General features: G+C 43.3%; 2 protein-coding genes across 3 annotated transcripts; both read right to left on the bottom strand.

The window, feature by feature from the left end:
• Positions 1–1,332: 1,332 nt before the first annotated feature.
• Positions 1,333–13,642, bottom strand: prkaa1 (protein kinase, AMP-activated, alpha 1 catalytic subunit). Of its 2 annotated transcripts, none has more exons than XM_048258294.1 (10): positions 13,458–13,642; positions 10,850–10,991; positions 9,886–9,979; positions 9,027–9,171; positions 8,415–8,502; positions 7,788–8,012; positions 6,893–7,042; positions 6,175–6,547; positions 2,659–2,785; positions 1,333–2,519 (listed from the first exon to the last, which is right to left on the bottom strand). In XM_048258294.1, exons 1-10 carry the CDS (start codon positions 13,552–13,554, stop codon positions 2,224–2,226), a joined length of 1,737 nt encoding a protein of 578 aa, XP_048114251.1. In that variant the 5' UTR covers positions 13,555–13,642; the 3' UTR covers positions 1,333–2,223. The 2 variants fall into 2 exon arrangements, with proteins under 2 accessions (XP_048114251.1, XP_048114252.1); XM_048258295.1 differs by having other exon boundaries at positions 6,175–6,526; positions 13,458–13,641.
• An 875-nt stretch (positions 13,643–14,517) lies between these two features.
• kyat1 (kynurenine aminotransferase 1) lies at positions 14,518–20,623 on the bottom strand. The gene is made up of 13 exons (XM_048258293.1): positions 20,222–20,623; positions 20,088–20,146; positions 19,448–19,595; positions 19,129–19,278; positions 18,889–18,975; positions 18,576–18,701; positions 18,325–18,445; positions 18,117–18,193; positions 17,795–17,884; positions 17,468–17,654; positions 17,171–17,247; positions 15,212–15,298; positions 14,518–15,093 (listed from the first exon to the last, which is right to left on the bottom strand). Exons 1-13 carry the CDS (start codon positions 20,297–20,299, stop codon positions 15,034–15,036), a joined length of 1,347 nt encoding a protein of 448 aa, XP_048114250.1. The 5' UTR covers positions 20,300–20,623; the 3' UTR covers positions 14,518–15,033.
• Positions 20,624–20,734: the final 111 nt, after the last annotated feature.

Here is a 20,734-nt window from a genome sequence, read left to right as displayed (position 1 = left end):
TTTCACTTTTAAATAGACCACTGCCGTTTCAGCCGGCTCAATACGAGTGTGTCTGAATTCATGTCCAATTATTTCCTTTTCAACCCTTCAATTGCAAAAACGTAACCAAATCCTTTCATGTAGTCAAAATGGTTGCTACATGCAAATCCCACTTGCGTGTTGTTACCAGTAACAAAAATATATAACAGTGTCCGTAACTACAATTGTCATGCGCATCAAACTTTGTGTCAGGCAATTAACATCTCAGTCAACATCAGCAGAATTAAATTTCAATAAGGAAAATGTTAACTTTTGACTTTTTTTTTTTTTAAGGCTAACCTTGTAGTCATGAATTATCCCTATGATTATTCCATACTCACTCTAAGGTTAATTCTGACATCCCACTTTGCTCGCTGGAATAAGAACTTCTGTTTCAAGATCAAGTTCAAATCATGAGTCACCTGACAATACCTCTCTGGTCCATTTTCTAACCAGTGGTCTTTTTCAATTAAAACCTAAAGTTAAAAAAGGAAAAAACAAAACGTGTATCAAATAAAACGTCATCCAGCAATATATAATCATTTTAAAAAGCGAATCATTCAAAGTCCATAAATCCACATTATAATCTGCTATACTCATGTCGAGCACTGATAAATATAGATCCAAACACAATTGTTTATTCTGAATATATAGATATATATGTCTATAAAAATGTAAGGAACAGACCATTCAGAACTTCCGAGACAAGACACAACCTCTGCTAAAAAAAAAAAAAAAAAAAAATCCAAACAAAATCATAATAATCAAAATAATTTTCTTTTCCTGAACAGAGATACAGGGGCATTGCACATCCTCACAGAATGACTTGGGTACTGGTGCTACAGGCATTCCGATAGCCGTTAGCCCTAAAGCGCTGAGCTGGGCACTCAGAATGCTTGCTCGGGCCCCTGATAACTGGGACCTGATGCTCTAGAAAGCTACTAGGCCCTAAATGTCCTGCATGCTTAGGGAGCCCTGGGCCTCTAGAGTGCTGGATGTTCATATGACCTATGGGTCTTCCAGGAGGACTGTGGTCTTTGACAGGCCTCTGTGGCCGTAAAGGGCTGGCCTCTGAGGCCTGGGTCTGCTGGCCGCTCAGGCGGCCGTCAGCGTGAAGCGGAGCAGCAGGTACGAAAACAAAACTGCTTCCCACCACACAACTAATCAAAAGATCATCAGTGTGACCAGACACACACACACACACACACACACACGTAATCTTGCAACTCCATCTGGATACAGTACAGTGAACTCAGTGTATCACTTCAGTCATTCATAAAACACTGGGGCAAGTTAACTTTGTGGTTGAGGGGGGGGGGGGCAAAAGTGTAAAAAAATAGTAAAGTGGCGTAGCGATGATTTCTCAGTTCTGCTGCCTTCTCCCTTTCTCTCACTCCACTTTAAGGGGCACTGAAATCTGCAGAACATGAAGCCATGTCATGCTACCTTGAGATAGCTGTGGGAGAGTCCCGAGATGCTTGCCTGAGGCACCATGTAATTCACTGATGTCCATGGATTTTGGAGTTAGGTAATGGGGTTCAAGCATACTTATAAACATAATTTTTGCCATAGAAGGCTATATACACCTTTAAATGTCACTGTCCAGATGCCATCAGTTTTCCATCTTTCAAGGCCACACTGAGAAACTACATCCTCTGTGATTGAGGGGTGAACAGTGTGGCTAACAAGAGGGTGAACTAACTATCGACTCCAATGTATTCCCAACTATTTGTTTGATAAATGTTCAAATATCATACATTAGATCATTATTGTGTAATAAATCACTGAAGCTCACCATTATTAATCATATCAGGACTCTGAGCTACAGGCAAACATCACAGAACCCACACAGGACCCAAGCACATGAGGATTAGTGTTCTGTAGCAGTGCCCCACTAAATCCCTCCCCTTTCTGTCACCCAGTCAGAGCTCTGAAACATCCACCTCAGTGCATCCATGAACCAATCATATTCATCCATCTAAGTGGAATGATGTAGAGCAACGAGTCTGTTAACATGCTTATTGCTATAAAGACACAAAGAGTGAAACAGAGAGAGAAAAAGAGACAATCCAAAAAGATGGCATGACAAACAGAAGAAAGAGACAGAGAATGGGTATAGAGAAAAGAAAGAAAGAAAGAAAGAAAGAAAGAAAGAAAGAAAGAAAGAGAGCGAGAGAGAGCAGAAGGCGGTGTGAGCACTGAGAGCTATCGCGCGAGCAGCTTGATGAGGTTGGCGCACATCTCGAAGAACTCGATGGTGTGGCTGCCGGGTCGCGGGTACGGCTCGCCTCCGGTCGAGTCCACGGAGGAGGTGAGCGAGGAGGCCAGCGAGCCGTCGCGGCCGTGGGCCTGGGCCACCGGCGGCGTGGAGGGGGCTGAGGCCTCGCCGTCCACCGCCTCGCCCTTCTCAGTCTTGTCATTCTTCAGGGCCATTCTGTAGTTCCCCACAGAGCCCGAGCGGTGAGGGGTTGCAGTCCCAGATTTGGCCTCCATCACGTCGTCTGTGACACACAGGGAGAAACATCATCAGATATGTACACACGCGCACACACACACACACACACACACACAATAAACACACACACACAATAAACACACATTAAACAAACATTAAACACACACACACGAGCCATGGCCTACCATCTATGCTCCTGAAGTCCAGCAGATATGTTCTGCTGTCCACTTGGTAGAGCTGCAAGCTCATCTTGGTTTGCATGCCTGTAACAGGATTCTTCCTCCTCACGCGTAAATAATACGGATTCACTACCTGTAGATCAGACACCAGATTATTCACTGGTCCTACTCACATCAAATCATTACACAAAAACACGAGACCATGATATATCACACATAAACCAGGTATTAGAAGAACATGAAGTGCCCGAAATGTGGTTTCTCTACAGTATACTTGTTACCTTGGTTGTAGTACACAGTACTTTTTTTATCATTTTTCTACAAGCAAAATAGCATTTCCTCACAATTACAAGCAACTCCGGTTCACTTGGCAGTCATGTTCAAATGTTGAATCTGGTAATAAGTTCCATTTGAACCTATACTGGCCATTCTATTCCATAATAGGTATTGTCTCCCATTTTAAGTATAAGTATATATACTCTTTTGATCCCGTGAGGGAAATTTGGTCTCTGCATTTATCCCAATCCGTGAATTAGTGAAACACACTCAGCACACAGTGAACACACAGTGAGTTGAAGCACACACTAACCCCGGCGCAGTGAGCTGCCTGCTACAACAGCGGCGCTCGGGGAGCAGTGAGGGGTTCGGTGCCTTGCTCAAGGGCACTTTAGCCGTGCCTACTGGTCAGGGTTAGAACCGGCAACCCTCTGGTTACAAGTCCGAAGCGCTAACCAGTAGGCCACGGCTGCCCCACCATTTTGGTTAAAGAGGCTGTGTAGAATTCTTTAGGATACGAGTTGTTTTGAACACACCATTATGCTGCAATAGTACCATACTCTTCCATTGATTTGCACTATATTTGAAACAGTGGGACTTTTAAGGTAAGGTAAAAGTAAAAATTATCCAAAGCAACAGGGGTCCATTTGGAACAAAAGGCCTACTCATGGTAGAAATCAATGTGTGGCATTCTCTAACCAAACCACTTCATGTTACGCAACTACGCATACAATATTTCGCAATTCACCAAGTTCACCAAGGATTCTTTTCAAAGCGATTCATAAGAGCTTAACCATGACACATGTGAAAGTTCATAAAAAATGTCCAGGGATATTCCAACTCATGGAATGTCTCTCGGCCAATCAGAAACAAATAAATAGTTCCATAGAACCCAATTGTTGTATAAAAGAGCTTAACCATGAAACATGTGAAAGAGTTCATAAAACAATGGATGGTTGGAAATCTTGTGGAGGTCCTCAAGGTAGGTTCACACACCTGACATAACATGAGACCACACCTGTTGCATATCCTGACTAGTTTACCTAAAGGGGTACCCATTTGAATCCATAGAACCATCCACTGGCTGCACTGGTGCAAGCACAGCTGCTCACACACACAAACACATCCCAATTGAAATTTTAGTGTGTGTGTGTGTGTGTGTGTGTATATACATATATATAAGTGTGTGTGTTTGTGTGTACCGGTATATTTGTGAGTGAGTGTGGGTGTGTGTGTGTGTCATTTCTAGAACAGTCTTCATTGTCTGTGTTTGTCCCATTGTCCGTATTTGTCCTGTAAAAGACACTTGCCTATGCGTTGCTGAATACATATGAAAAGGTGGAGTTTTCAAAAAGAGGAAATGGACAGAAGTGGAATCAACCTCAAACATTTCCCTGCTGTTCTGCTCAAAACATTTCCCTACTGTTCTTCTCAGACACTTTCCCTGCAGCAACAACAAGATCATGAGTCATGGTTCCTCAGAGCTCTCATCATGACGCCTTGAGGCCATGGCCTATGGGCTTAACCAGCTTTCCATCAACTGCTGCTGTTATAATAGGACTAGAAAGCACCACCCACGGTGTAACTATACACATACATAGCCCACATAAAGAGACGCGTGCGCGCGCACACACACACACACACACACACACGCACACACACACACACACACACACACAAAGTCTAAGCTCCAGACAGACTTCTCTAGCCAGACGATAATTCTCTCAAAATGAGAACTGCTAATGGAGCATCATGTAGACAAGCAAAACATCTTCAACGAGAGAGAAAGAGAGCGATAGATAGATAGATAGATAGATAGATAGATAGATAGATAGATAGAGATAGATAGAGAGAAACAAATACAGAAACAGATAAACCAGTGAGCCAAGTTGACTTTTGCCCTCCTGTTCAGAGGCCTATGCTGTAAAACTGAATTTGTTCTGATAGGCGCCTGTGTTTACAACGGCAGATAAGAGAGTAGAATGAAAACAACATTAAAGCGCCAGGAAGTGGAAACCACTCATTTCCTTTTTGTAAAAAACAAGAGCGGCCTGCCCCCTCCTCTTTCACAAGCCAGCTCAAGAAACATTAACTAGCACTTCTCAGGGCGGGCTGGGAAATAATTAACGGACACTTTAAAAGCGCCCGTTCCAAAGCCGTCATCCCGAGCGTTTAAGTGCCAGTTAGCGAGCGCCACGGTCTCCAAACAAACATGCTCGATCGGTCCCAGATAGTCTTCCAGATCCCGCCTATTTTGGGGATTTGCCTGAACCTCAGAGCTCTTTCATTAGCAGAGTGCACTAGTGACTCAGGCTCAGAGTGAAGGCTGGCACCACAGACAGAAACAAACGAGCAGGCGCACTGCTAGCCAGTAAACACCCTGCTAAATAGAGGGCTGTTGTTGGTTTTCACTATATCAGGACCAATGGCTATAAAATGGCAAAAAGAGAATGAATGGAGGGAGTTAGTAGCCCTCATACAGAAGCAAGTGTGGACAGTAAGTGTACAGTGGACCAAGGGACTGCTTATGACACAGGCTTTGTCTTACAGTGTGTGTGTGTGTGTGTGTGTGTGTGTGAGAGAGAGAGAGAGAGAGTGGTCCCATGTTAAAAATAGACTCTCCTGGGCGGTGACCATGCTGAGAAAGCAGCCATGCAGAAGAGAAGTCAAGACAGCGGGCCTGTTAATATTTACAGGGAAACAGAGACTGGAGATGCACATCTTATCTTCATGGGCACAGGCCTCTCTCTTTCTCTCTCTCCCTCCCTCTCTTTCTTGCTGTGCTTCTCAAAGGAGACTGAAGGTTAAAGGCAATCATCTGTAACTGCAGTGTCTCTGGGCAAATAATGGGATATGAAATCTTAAGAGGAGAAAGGTGAAAAGCACTCTTGGGAAAGTGTGTGTGTGTGTGTATTAGAGAGAGTGCAAACACTTCCAGCAGCACTTCATTAGCAGTGAATTTCCTTACTCACACTCTTGAGCTGAAAGGGTGATAATAAGTGTAGCAGTTTGGCACGGTTCTAAATTCCCAAATCAGCAACACTTTATGGACAAGTTTTTTCTGTCCAGCCTCTGACCTATCTAGCCATCCTGACCACCTCTAAATACAAACTCAAAGTAATGTGTTTAATTCATTCCCCATTTCGAACCCCTACCCTCACGCGCCTGCTACACAAAACGGAACTTCTGCACACCTGTTTGGTGGCCAGGTGTGTAGGAGAAGACCAAAGGTTGACAAACGCTCACCTTCCACTCGTAGTCCAGCTGCTTCATGGCCCGGCAGACCTCGCTCATGATGTCGTTGGGCCGGCTCTGGCTGCGGATACCCAGGTGCCACTTGGCGCGCCGAACGCCCAGATGCTTGGACTTCTGCGGGTTGAGCTCGTCCAGGGTGTGCCGGGGCCGCGCCGGCTGGGCATCGGCCACAAGGTAGGCCATGCGCTCGGGGTGTGGCTTGGTGAAGTGGTGGGCGGGCAGGTCGTCCAGGAAGGAGTCCGGAGGACTGGAGGCCAGGTAGAAGTCCTTGGCCTCGCTCATGATGCGCCGATTGTCGATGATCAGGTGGTAGGCCACTGCCAGGGGGTCCTGATGATTCCGACTGGCAGAAGGGACAGGGGTGCTGGCGTCATTTGAGTCCGTGACAAATATGTAACATCATCAATATGATACATCACAGCAGTTTGTACGGGCAGTTAGAACACGTTCAGAAATACATTGCCTAATGTTCCACCATCAGTTTAATTCAAATCCGAGATACATGTAGGATGTGTCTGTCTACTTATTAACTTTCTTGCAACATCACATTAGTCAAATTCTAAGAAAGGATGCATGAAACTTCCCTCTAGTTGCAAAATGCCTCTGGCCTGCAAAGTTACACAAGGTGCAAGCTGGGGGCAGCTACCCAAGGCATGTGTGTGTATTCCTGTATGCATGTGTGTGTGCGTGCTTGTGGGGGAGAACTCACCTATAGAGACATGTAAGCACCTCCTCCTCCGTGCACTCAAACTTGTCACACACCTCCTTGAGGGCCTCCTCGTCAATCATGGTGTTGCTATAAGACGCGTCCTCAGGGAACAGGTACTTGGGCAGGTCCTGCTTGAACCAGTCGTCCTCCCTGAGTGTTAGGGTGGCGACATAAAGCAAAAGATGTAAGAGAGCGGCATCTGGTTCTCTGGTATTAGGCTACATCCACACTAAGCCAGGTAAGTCTGAAAACGTAGGTTTTCAAAAAAAAAATGTAGGATAATTATAATTCTCAATGGTGGGGAATGTTGATTTAGTGTGGACAGAAAGAATAAACGGATTAGGTATGGCCATGAAAGATGAAATTAAAGGATTTCAATAGGGTGTAATTAGTTAATTTTGCACCAAAACAGGACTGGGTTGGAAAGATAAAAGAAGATATTTTCAATCTCCCATGACACGTTCCATTCATTTCAGGTGGGCTACAGATATTTTTTCCCTGTTGAACTGAAGGATGGAGGGAAAAACAGTGTGTACCATCATGCCCATACCAGTCCACTGATCTTTACGGCTGAACTCACAAGAGGAAACTATTGCTGCTGTTCCTCAATATGTCTTAAAAGGTTCCCATTGAACCGTTTACAGGTCAGTGTCAGTTTACTTTACCCTGTAATTCTACTTTGACCACCAGGGTTTTGGCATAAATGGCTTCAACCTGGGAATCACATGGGTCAGTGACTTGGTATCAATGGGATCCAGCACGGGTCGAACCTGTGTCGTACACACAAGTTAGACACAGCTTGCTGATCTAAAAGGCCTATCAATCTGGCTGGTGCGTGCCTTACAGCAAGACTGGTGTCTGTGCGTGTGTGTGTGTGTGTGTGTGTGTGACTGACCGGATCTCCTTGATGGTGGCCCTCTTCATGGGGTCCACCTGCAGCATGTGCTTGAGCAGGCTGATGACCTGCGGGTTGAGGTACTGCGGTGTGAAAAAGATGCCGTCGCAGATCTTCTTGAAGAGCGTGGGCACGTGGTCGTCGTCGAAGGGCAACGTACCACACAGCAGCGCATACAGGATCACGCCGCTGCTCCATATGTCCACCTCGGGCCCTGCGTACAATCTGACAGGAGACGAGCACAGGAGAGGGGAAACAAACGCAGTGATCAGACGGAGGATCAATATTGACCACAGAGATCAATACTGGGGTCATTGTAATTAAAAGTGCAATTAAAAACCAATTGGTTTCCTAGGCCAGCTATAGTATCATTTATTAAATAAAAGAAATATATGGTTAAATTAGTTCCATCAAATGATCCATATTTGTAAGGAGAAAACCATCAGAGCTTAACGAACATTAGATAAACCATCTTCACACTGGGAGCATTTTGTGCACATCTTAACAGCCAACAAGATCAGTCAAGGGTGCCTGAGGATTTGGCACAGAACAAGCCCTACTGTTAAACCATCTGTGCAATTCCAAGAAACTGGCGTGTTTTTATTTTCTGAGGAAACAGAAAGATACCTTCCAGATATGACTTCAGGAGCAGCGTAGTTTGGAGACCCACAACTCGTTCTCAAGAACTCTCCATCGGACATCATATTTGATAATCCTGTGAAGACAGACATGAGAAACATAAATAGGGAGGGGCACACAAACAGAGAAATTCTATAGCTAAGAACATTAAAAGGCTGGTTCATTGACAATCTGCTTGTGTGCGTGCATACATGTACACACACACACACACACACACACACACACACACACACATAATGCAGGCTGCATAGGGGTATTCCAACAGAGGCAAGTTAATTAGAGATCATCCAGAGCCTTCTCCCCCTGACAGATTTTTCCATACAGTATTGACCCCAATGGGATCAGCTGTGCCTCCCAGGCTGTCTGCATGACTTGACAGTGATGAGCTTGTGCGTTCGGTCTGCCTGGCCAATCATGTATGATCAATCAACTAGCAATAACCCACTTGGGCACAACCCTCCACTGTGTTCTCTACACGCAGTGACTGGTTTTGTATTACTAAAGCCTGTCTCAGTGGTGCAGTGCAGAATTCCTGACCATGCCATGCTGCGTACTTGCTGATGGGCAAGAGTTCAAGGGTGGCAGCGGAAAAAAACTCACCGAAGTCGGCGATCTTGGCGTTCATATGGGCGTCCAGCAGGACGTTCTCGGGCTTGAGGTCCCGGTGCACCACCATGTGCCTGTGGCAGTAGTCCACGGCGGAGATGATCTGCTGGAACAGCCGTCTGCTCTCCTTCTCGTCCAACTGGGGGAGGCCAAACAAGGACTCATGACTCTCTGGGTGAGCAGGAAGTGAGACACGCGTACACACACACACTCTCTCACACTCACACACACACACACACTCTCACACACATCTCCAGCCTCAGGGTTAGCACACCTGACTGGCATGAGGCACTTACTTTTCCTTTCTTTTCTATTTCCACTCATCAAAACCACTGTTAACATTACATACGATTACCTTTTCAAAAACAATTGATAAAAGAATTATCCTTATTAATCAAGTACCAATGTACAGCTACAGCAACTCTGGATATGTTTGGAATGTTTGGAATGGAGGAGACTACTGGCTTGCCATGGCCTTCCAAGAGTTATACTGCTCACAGTGTGGTTTGGGGATTTTCCATTCGATTTTCGTTAAATGGTGTCAGAGTTGTCCAAAAGTACTTTTACAGTGACCCCAATCTCTTTTCAGTTAAGAGCTTCCAGACAACATCCAAGTGTAAACTGAGCCATGTTATATGGTTTGGAAAAGCCAGACTAGGTGGTTGCCATCACAGCAGAGTTTGAGAATGGCAATAAAGGGATTAGAACTAAAACATGCTGACAGCAACTTCAAGTAAGGTGCGGTTAACATGTCTGTAAGCAGTCAGTCCAGGAATGTAACTGAAAAAAAAGGTGTTTTCTGTTTGCACACAAACATCTTTTGCATGGTACAGACATGTCATTTTTTAAATACCTTGCCATTTTTACAGATGTAGTCAAACAGCTCTCCTCCTGATACGTATTCCATCACCATAAAAATGTCCGTGGGTGTGCTAATGACTTGGTACCTGCAACCATACAATCACAGTAACTACGTGGCAGTCATACACAGACATCAACATGCTCTTTGCCTGAGAGGGCAAAAGCCTGAAAAACATTCTAAATTCTGACTCACTGAAGGCATTCATTTATACAAATGCCTTCAAAGTTATCCAAATGCAAAAAAAATCTATTCAAAATAGATGTAATTTACAATTTCATACTATTTTTAATTTTTACACTTATTCACACCACATAGAGGAAACTAACTGGATCTAATGTTCAGGGGCTGCTTGTAATGCTAGCCCAAGGAAGACCATTCAAACAGATCACATTGTGGTGAGAAATCTCCACTGGCCCCTCTATAGGGCAACTGGCAGTGGGCCTCCAGCAAGTAGCTCAGCCATGCTGGAAGACAACTCTGCCCTCTTACTAACAAGCATATCTCTCTCTATTCATCTTTACATTCTATTTCCCCATCTCTACGTCACCCTCATTCGCCACTGTGTCTCAAGTCTCTCTCCTCTCTCTCTCTCTCTCTCTCTCTCATATATATATATGGGAATTTTAGAGAAGCCATGAGAAAAATGCTGGCCGGGTCACTGGGGGATCAAGCCCCCGGAAATCCTCATCAGATCCCGACAGACAGAGAGAGTCCACAGGAAGAGAGAGACACTGGGGCAGCAACCACCAAGTGACGGCAAGAACCACACAAGCGAGATTAGCGTAAGGTAGCCCATTTCAGGATGTATCCATGAGGGGAGAATAAAAAGAGAGAGAGGGAGAGAGAAAAAGAGAGGGAGAGAAACGATAGCAATAGAGTGATCAAGAGAGAGATGAATGTGCCAGAGAGACTCTGCAGGAGCGGACAGCTCCGAGGTCTCCGATCTCTGACTTACAGTTTAATAATGTGAGGGTGGCGGAAGAGCTTGAGGTTCTGGATCTCCCGGCGGATCTTCCCCACCACATCCAGACTGCGAATCTTCTGCCGGTTCAGGATCTTCACGGCCACTTGGTGCTTGGTCAGCTCATGCTGACCCACTGCAGGAAGAGGAAGAAACATTCTTTTAAATCAGAAGCTGACAAGTATGGGGTTGGGGGGGACACATCATCTTAGTTGCTACAGTAACAGCTAAGCTAAATGACAGCTCCTCTGTACACAACACACAGGAGGTGCAGACAGTGGTTTTGTGTGCATCTTCAAAGCAAAACAACAATAACACACAGTAAGCAGATAAAAGGGCATGGGCAGGCACACCGCTCTTTTCCAGCAGGCACGGTCGACTGACCATTTGATTTGGCTAGCAGCACCGTCTGGCTCCCTGGCATGATACAGCCAGACTGAATACCGTGTGAGGGGGTGCAGGTCTGGCCACTGCACTGATGGTGAAAAAGCAATACAGTCTCTCTCAGCAGTATGGAATTTATGCTCCTACAGCAATACTAATGATGTGGGTCGCTGTGGTACAGCCTCTGCATGCACAGTGGACAGGTGTTTTGGCAGCCGGAACAAGGGACCATCCCTGGCTCTGCCAACTACATCACAGCCATCATTAATTTGAAAAGGATGGAGGAGTAGGGAGAGCGATAATGCACAACACTACTGCAGCTCAAACAAGCCTATCGTCTCTCCTACTACCAGCGGGAAAGGGGAAAAGACAGGAGCGGGAGAGAAACTCAGGCCTAAAGACAACACGATAGCTTGTATTGGCATTTGATAGGACTACGCCACTGGCGATTTATTGACTATACAGCCAAGCATCTCTGATAGTAGAGTGACTGACCAAATTACCCACAGCCCATCCTCTGGTTCATTTGATGTTAAATAAACAGCTCAGAGCCCCACAGAAATATGATTGCCTTGACTCATGGAATCTTAAGGGCAGGGCAAGGGCAAGGCTAAGTCTGGAGTTTATCTTAAAACATTCCACTGATAAATAGACTAGAATAGAGTTTATTTCTAGCTGTGACTTAAGTCACTAGGGTCCTAAAATGTAAATAAAAAGAGTGTCAGGAATAAGATCTCACTTAGGCAAACTAGTTTTAATAGGGGTCTTTTTTTCATGGCCACTTTCAAGGACCACTGATTCTACTTAATCAACATCAACACATTAACTTTCACTAGTACATAAACACTGACTTCATCACCTCCGATCAACACAGACATCCTGTGCAGAGCTGGAGGGTCCATGAGACTTTCCATTTTTTTTTATTCAAGGTTAGGATCAACTGAATAAAAGAACCAGGCTTGGCATTTCCCCCTGCCAACCTCTGGATCTTCCAACAAATTTGAATTATGCTGTAAGGGAGTTTTATAGACCAGAAATAGGTCATAAAAGTGGGCTTAAAAATACCACAACCACTTAGTAAGTAGTTTATCAAAGTGCACTTGTCACTATTAAAGTGATTGCACACTGTCCAACAAACATGAACGAACACAAATCTAAATAAACGATAGAAAACATAATTTGATGTCTAAAATCGATTAGTGACCAGAAGGGAACAGCTGACACTACTAGAGCCAAACATTATTTAATAAAAATAAAAAAAACAGGGAACAACTAACGTTAAACGTAGAAGACTAGAGAAAGTACTGGTCGCCAGAATTAATTATTTACCAACGTGCTTTAAAAGCAACATGCCATGTTTCAAAATGGGACGATTAAATTATAGCAGCTCACCAGCTATTCGAAAATGGACAGTATGTCCAGAAATATTCGTGCAGGGTTAATACTCAGATTTTCTGCAGCTTCCAGCCATTCACCGATGGTCAAATTGAGGCGGGGAGGTTAAAGGTGTCTTCCATTCATGCAGCAGAGAAAGTGACGCACGCAGCGAGCAAAACACATCTGGCTGCCTCTGACTAATAGTTAACGTCGATGTTCTCCCCGCCAGAGCAATTTCGCTGACATAACCATCTGAATAGCCACATTTATAGAAAAATGAGAATTTTATTTTAGAAGAGGATGTCAAATTAGTAGTTCTTACTAAAACCATCTGACTGTCCAACCTTACTGGCCAGTGCACAGTGCTACAGCATTTATGACCAACGACTTAAGATATATCATATCAAGATATGACATGACATCAAAAACAGCAGATATCAAAACTAGTGTTGGGATAGAATTGGTTTTAAGTATAGGTACATTATTCCATAACTTCATAGGACTATCTTTCTATTATGTCCAACTAGCTAGCCAGTTTACAACCAATCACACCGACAGAAACATTAACGTTAGCCATCACTGCAATGAAACATGAAACTTATTTGGCAAGCAGTGTATATGTCCCACAGAAAGGCGAACACCTGTATCTTGGGAACAAATGACAGGCGGGTCACTTCGGATGTTGTTCTCTAACTGACGAGCCAACAAGTGAAAGCCCAGTCGGTAAAACTAATGCAGGCTAACTGGCCAGCTATGCTATAACGTTAGCTCGCACGCTATGCAGTTGAACTTGGCTATCGCAGACCAGTAACACGCATTGTCGAGAGGCATTTACACTTACCTTTTACTTTTCCAAATGTGCCCACCCCAAGCGTGTCCCCGAGGATGTAGTGTCCAATTTTAACCCTGCCTTCATGTTTCGGTTTTTCCGTCGCCATCTTCCCGCATAGGCCTCACCTGCACCAGCGGCAGGCAGACGGAGATGAACTGACGACTACTGCTAGCTACGACAGATATCAGACCTAGACGTGAAGTTAGAAACGGAGCGTATAGGCCTACTAGGGGTTCCGGACAATTTCAATACAAAAGTCAACTTTTGGATCAGTGGGGGAAATGTAGGCTTAATGTAATGATCATCATTTTGTCAACATTGATGCATAATCGCGGCGTTGTTGTTTACATTTTACACATCATAAATTCAACTGATTATCCTCATACAGCATGAATATCCTCACACAGCTGCTGGGGCAAACAAAATACATTGCAAACTCCGCATCCTCGATATATGGTTTATAACACTAGAACGGTATTATGCGTGAACATTATTTCCATCCATTGCCAGCTGCAACTGTATTTGTTGTCAGGCTCATTCGACTCCATTGTCTTTTAGATAGACTTTTATTTTGACATACGCATCATTAATAGCCTAGAAATCTAGACGCACCCTAGCGGCCGCAAATGCAATTTGCTGCCAGGCTTCTTTGGAAAAACTACCGGAGGAAATATAATGTCCCTAGTATAGTATAGTATAGTATAGTATAGTATATATACTCTTTTGATCCCGTGAGGGAAATTTGGTCTCTGCATTTAACCCAGTCCGTGAATTAGTGAAACACAGCACACAGTGAGGTGAAGCACACACTAATCCCGGCGCAGTGAGCTGCCTGCAACCACAGCGACGCTCGGGGAGCAGTGAGGGGTTAGGTGCCTTGCTCAAGGGCACTTCAGCCGATCTGAAACTTAAATCAGATCGATTAATTTCTTTCTATTTCCCGATTATGCCTGTAGCCTAAATTTACATTTGAGTAGGCCTATGTCGTGTCAGTCATACCACCATACAAAACATATTGGCTTTTGGTTTCTTCTCATAGGTAGCGAGTTGCAAAAGAAAGAGCTGAATGTAACAAGTAGATTTTTATATCTTTCTGTACATACAAATCATACATGTATGAATTTTCATTTAAAACCCCCTGCAATTCAGGGGAGTGTGCATTCAACTGATTAAGGAGATACTCTGATACACCAAATCAACCACCATATTTTTGTAACATTGCAGTCAAATGGAAATGCACAAAATCAAAACTAAAGTGTTTGCACACTAACAAACTATAGGATTTCACAGTTACCAGGATAGCAGGGAAATCTGAATACAACATATTTCTTCAGTCAGGAGGATGCCTGCTGTGAGGTTAAAGCTCCACAGAGAGAACTCTGTGGTGGGCTGTGTTTAGATATGACCTGCCTTGAACTATCATAAGGCAATCTGGCCAAAGCAGTCTGAGGAGGGAAAAAACACAAAGATAACAAAGACATCAAGATAAGACTGGCGCAAAAACAAAATAAACCGAGTAAAATATTTGGCTACACCACAACTTCTAATTGGCTGCATTTTTCTCTCAAAGTTCCGTGGTTGAGAATCATTTCCTTTTGCTCCACTGCAGAAGAATATCCTCAGCTGACTTCAATGTTGAATCCTCCTACAGGAAACGTATCAGGAAAGAAACACCATGATGGACAGGGATAACATGACGTCTTATCTACAGCTCAACTGTAAAGCAGTCTCTTTAAAGAGTTCACAATGCATTAGCATGTTACCTTGACAAAGCAAAACCTGATGTAGTTCTGGAAATCTTGCTGATGTTCAGGACTGTAGAAGGCCGAGACAGGAATTGTAGCTAAACCCTGGTGAAAGATGTTTAAAGTTTGAAATCAAGGCAATTTGAGAGGGATTTAATTAAGGCACATAATACATAAAGAAAAATACAATAAACTTGAAAAAGGAAATGTCCACAGTAATCCGAAACCCGTGAACAAGTAAACTAAAATGAACAAGTCACCTCAAAAGCACAAAATCCTGTTCTGCAGTGAGCACCTTCTCAAAATCCTTAGCCTATGAAAACCCAGACGAACCTGTTAGTGAATCTGAATTCGCTTTGCAGGTTAGTCTGGCAAGGACACCATTGATGCCCATTTCCAATGTTCCAAAAAACCCAGGCACCAAACACAATCACTAACAGCATCGGCATGAATCGGTAAGGGCTTTATATGACAGACAGAGCAGTGCATTCAACACAACCAGCTGATGGCGACAGGATTAAACAGATATGGATCAGGTTGATGAGGATGCATATGCATATGCATTTGGATCAGGTTGATGAGGTGGCACAGTGGTGTCAATCTAACAGCTTGACACTGAATATCAATAAAACCAAGGAAATGGTAGTGGATTACAGAAGGCAGCAGCAGAACTACAGTTACACCCCACTAATGATCAGCGGGCAACCTGTAGAAATAGTCACAAGTTTTAAATACCTTGGTGTCCACATTACTGAAGACCTAACATGGACTGTTAACACTCAATATGTTCTGAAGAAGTCCAGACAACGACTCTACTTCCTTCGTCAGCCAAGGAAATTCAAAGTTTCTACATCCATCATAAAGGCCTTCTACACTTCAGCGGTTGAGAGTGTTCTAACTGGTAGCATCATCACCTGGTATGGGAACTCCACAGTTAGAGATTGTAGTACTCTGCAGAGAGTAGTGCGCTCAGCTGAACGTACTATAAGAACTCAACTCCCTGCTCTACAAGATATCTATTCCAGAAGAGTCCAAAAGATTCTGAAGGACTCTTCTCATCCTAACAATGGATTATTCCTACCGCTGAAATCAAGAAGACGCCTATGTAGTCACAAAGCCAGAACTGAGAGACTCAGGAGAAGTTTTTATCCCCAGGCCATCCAAACTCTGAACTCACACTATACTGACTTTGCACACATTCACGCCTCAGCACGCATGACCCCCCCCACCCACCACACACACACACACACACACACCTACAAGACTTTTAGCACTTTTACATCCCTCACCCTATGCTACAGACCTTTTATTTATTTTCTTATTTCATCACACGTCAAAACACACACACACACACACACATATCTGACTTTCTCCAACTTTTGCACATCTCCATAGAACTTTTTATTTATTATTTTGATTTCTCCTCCATCTACCCATGTCCTTGATTGCCTAGCCCCAATTCCAATCCTCCCCCACCTTTCTTATGCAGCCCTTGCCACTACTAAACCCCTCTTCTACTGCACTTTTAGTATTTATATATACTATACCCCACTTTGCACAAATAGGCTGACACCAGACATAATTTCACTGCATTTCTTACTTCCAGTAACTATATGCATGTGACAATAAACTTCCTTGTATCCTTGTATATGGATGTACATTTTCTTTGAACTGCATTTAAAACCTTCGTTTACAATAGATAGATAGATAGATTTGATTGCTGCACTTCTAAAAACTATTTGGTAAGAGTTTAACCCTAGTTACGTCCCTGGAAGTCGTAAGTCAATTAAGGCTTTCCAGACCCACTCAAATGAGATATGCAGTATGGTGTCAACGAGGCTACAAAATCCTCTAAGCAAACATTCATTCACAAGAGCAATGTTCTGCTCCTTAATCATCACCAGAGTATGAGTCAACTCAATTCCAAGAGATGTTAAATATTAAGCATGCTTCCAAAGTTAATATAAAAATGTTTACCTTCTCTTTAATAAGCCACTTTACAAATCGGTAGTCATAAAGCTCCCCCTCTGTGCTGGGGTCATTCAGGTCAACCTCTGTGAATAACATGCAGATTGTAAGAGATGTTATCCATATATACCCATCAATTTATTCTACTTATCAAATTATGCAAAGGTATCTGCTTAAAGAGAATACTGATAAAGCAGTAGACAATAACAAATCATGTATTAATGGTATGTAAATTAATTTGTGTTTATTTTTAACCCCTCCTCTGGTTTGTGCAAGCAGTTTCCAACATAGAATATGAAGACTCACTGAGAGTGGAGACGTCTGTGATCATGAAGTATCCTCCCTGGGGCAGAATCGGTTGCAGTCCCACGCTCTGCAAACACCTTGCTAGCCTCAGGCGCTTATGGTGGAGCAAAGCGGGAAGCTGGAGAAAGTAACTCTCCTCTTTGCCAAAACAGTCATACTCCCTCTCAAAGCCCACTGACACTGCCTCCTACAGAGAAACACATTTTTACTGTGGAGTAGCAAACACTTGTAGGGTAGGACACGTGTCAATTGTACTGCACGTCTGGGATAGTTGCATACAAGCTGAGCTGAGATTGAACTAGTTTGAGAGGAGCAAAATGCCCTTACCTGTGCAGCTGTTGCACAGTGATAAACAGAATTTTGATGGACAGTCTTCAGATGTTTTATGATTTGCCCTGATCCCATAGCCCAACCCACCTGAAGGAGGAGAAAAATATAAACCAATAAAAAAAAACTGACTATATTACCAGGCCAATGAGCTGTAACGGGCAACACTAAAATTGGTGACATTAAATTATAAGACATTTTTTTAATATGTAAATTTGAATCAAAGTAAATATACAATATATATATATATATATATATATATATATATATATATATACTGTATAGTCCTGCAGAACTGTATTATATATATGGTTTAGTTTACCTTCCATCCAGTGGCACTGAAGGTCTTTCCTCCACTGCCTATGGTGACAGTTCGTTCCCACATTCCAGGAAGACTGGCTAAAATACACAAACAGCATAGGTCATAAGTGTCCTCTGGCTTTGAGATGGAGAAGCAACACACATTGTTCATTTTCCCTTCTGATTATCAATCAATCAAACAGTTTTGAGTGATTAGTGAATTATCTTACCTATCTTTACATGCTTGTTTCCATCATAGGTTAGCCATTCATAAACCTCATCACTGATGCAGATCACATCATGCTTCACACAGAGGTCTGCAATAACCTGCAGCTCTTCTCTCTTATACACCTGAGAGGGAGAGAGAAGTGACCGACAGAAAGGGTTGTTCAATGCAATGCCATGGAATGTGCAATGCATGCAATGGAAATAAACTGTTTAAAATACAACTCAACAGTAGGGTTTACTGAAAGCTTCAAACCTTTCCTAGTGGATTGTTAGGTGTATTGATCATGATGGCTTTGGTGCGGGGGTTGAATTTACTAGCAAGCTCCTCTGGGGATAAGACCCAATCAGCACTGGACAGTGCCTGGCCGCTATCTGCTCTCTAAAACAAAAACACACACACACACACACACACACACACACACGCTCAGTCACAGGGATTAATTACACAAAAGAACTGTTTCCACAGACCCCGGACTCACTGTCATTTCCAAATCCTAAAATCCGTCAATGGATCACATTAATGGTACCATTCACTCAAGCAGTTTTACCAGAACAACAGGACTTACAGGTCTCAGAGGCACATACTCGGCTTTCCCTCCTGCCATTTTCACCATTGGCTGATAGCAGTCAAAAAATGGCTCAATGATAATAACCTAAGAGAAGGCAGACAGATGCACTTAATCACAGTGACAGGCAGAATATGCACCAGGTACAATATTATGGTGCATTTGAAATTAAGATTTCAGCATCATAATTTCATTATAACAAGTCAAGGCTTTTTTTTAGCTCTGTGCAACCAGGCCTACCTCATCCCCTTCATCAACCAAAGCCTGAAAAGTGCAAAAGAGAGCCTGATAGGCTCCCACTGTCACCAAAATATCTTCAAGAGGGTCCACTGGTCTGTCCATAACTCTTCCAAAGAATTTGGCAAGGTTTTTCACCAATGGTGGATGGCCCTGACAGGCAAGAGATACTAGCTCAATTATGCGTATCAAATCAACCATACTGAATGCTCTTGGTTGTTATACAAATAATTACATATCTCAATCCAGTTTTGTTCATAACTGCAATGACTGACTGACTGACAATGAAAGGGTATAAGGGATATAAGGATGATTGTCTTACAAAGGCTCGCGTGTACTGATGCATGGGACAGCTCCCGCTCACGGCTTTACAGAAAGCCTCCTGAATGAAAGTAGGAGGGGAGAAATCTGGAAATCCTTGGCCCAGGTTCACGGCTTTATAATCAGCCGCAAGCTGAGTGAACTCAACCCTGCCATAGAACAGACAAATGCAAAGTATACAGACTGTGGGTCTCAAAACATTAGAATATCGAGTAACAAGGATGATCGCAGCCTTGAGAGAATTGTCAAGCAAAGCCAAGTGGACAAGGAGAGACAGAACAGGACATTGCTCAGTGGTCCAAACTTCTCTTTTTACATATGAGTCATGAGTCTTCTGGACAACTATCAAGTCAGCAGTCTTTCCCGTGATTGTGGCTGTGTTACTGAACCAGAGATTCAAGGCTCTTTATTCTAATATTTTGAGAAGCTGTAGCCTATGCCGTAGCATATGGTCAGGGCAACAATCAATGTCTAAACAATTCCTTAACAATGTGCAGGTAACATGACAAACTTGCAAGCATTTGCAAGCAACTAGCCTAGAATAAATCTGTGAACACACGATCAGTTGCAACATGTGACACCAAGTGGCCATGCAGATTAGACACATTGGCATTATGGACAGTAGGTCGGTCATTCCTTACCATATATTTTTGTCGATTCCATCAAGTCTGCGTGCGTGCAGTCTGCGAGACATTAATGCCTAATAACAAACACAGATATTTAGTATTTTGATCTGTTGCTATCTTATAACATATAATTTAAACTTTATTGTTACCTTTTTATTCACCGAACACGAGAATGACAAAATTATGTTGCAATAGTTAATCAGATCTCCCGAGGTGCTTCTTAACATAACAGTTTCAACGGAGGATTATTTTGCAGCTTATGCCTTTAAAGAAGTGGTATGAAACTGCACTGTATAATTTCCACTTCGCTTTATAGGCTACTTCTGATCGGCAGTATCACTTTCGAATAAATGCTCGCAGTTAGCACGCCCCCGTTTCTTTCTTTGCCCCGTTACCGATTATTTAACTTGAGTTATTCAGTGCATGCATCACAGCACGTTGGGCTTGGGTGCGAATACACATTTACACACATACAATAATGTTAGGTCTAGCTTTTCTGTGTCGTCTGTTCTGTTGTCTTTGTGCATGAACTTTATCAGCTGACTGATTGAGTCACACTCCCTCCGAACGTTGATCTCGGATATTCGTACTTCCGGTGTAGGCGGAGCTAGCAGTAGGGTACAGCTCATAGACTGTATAAAGTGGTACAGCTAGTGAACTTC

The sequence above is a fragment of the Alosa alosa genome, chromosome 12, assembly GCF_017589495.1.
Source record: "Alosa alosa isolate M-15738 ecotype Scorff River chromosome 12, AALO_Geno_1.1, whole genome shotgun sequence".
NCBI classification, from domain to species: domain Eukaryota; kingdom Metazoa; phylum Chordata; class Actinopteri; order Clupeiformes; family Clupeidae; genus Alosa; species Alosa alosa.
The sequence above is the reverse complement of the archived record's forward strand: the minus strand, read 5'-3'. Positions and strand labels throughout refer to the sequence as shown.

Excerpts from the sequence above, each read along its gene's own strand:
- prkaa1 (XM_048258294.1), bottom strand. The coding sequence starts at position 13,554 with ATGGCGACGGAAAAACCGAAACATGAAGGCAGGGTTAAAATTGGACAC. Across the intron at positions 8,503-9,026 it reads CGCCAAGATCGCCGACTTCG|GATTATCAAATATGATGTCC; the intron begins GTGAGTTTTTTT and ends CTGTCTTCACAG. Across the intron at positions 2,520-2,658 it reads GGACTTCAGGAGCATAGATG|ACGACGTGATGGAGGCCAAA; the intron begins GTAGGCCATGGC and ends TGTGTGTCACAG.
- kyat1 (XM_048258293.1), bottom strand. The coding sequence starts at position 20,299 with ATGTTAAGAAGCACCTCGGGAGATCTGATTAACTATTGCAACATAATT. Across the intron at positions 20,147-20,221 it reads CGTGTTCGGTGAATAAAAAG|GCATTAATGTCTCGCAGACT; the intron begins GTAACAATAAAG and ends GTTTGTTATTAG. Across the intron at positions 17,885-18,116 it reads TCAGTGCCACTGGATGGAAG|GTGGGTTGGGCTATGGGATC; the intron begins GTAAACTAAACC and ends CTCCTCCTTCAG.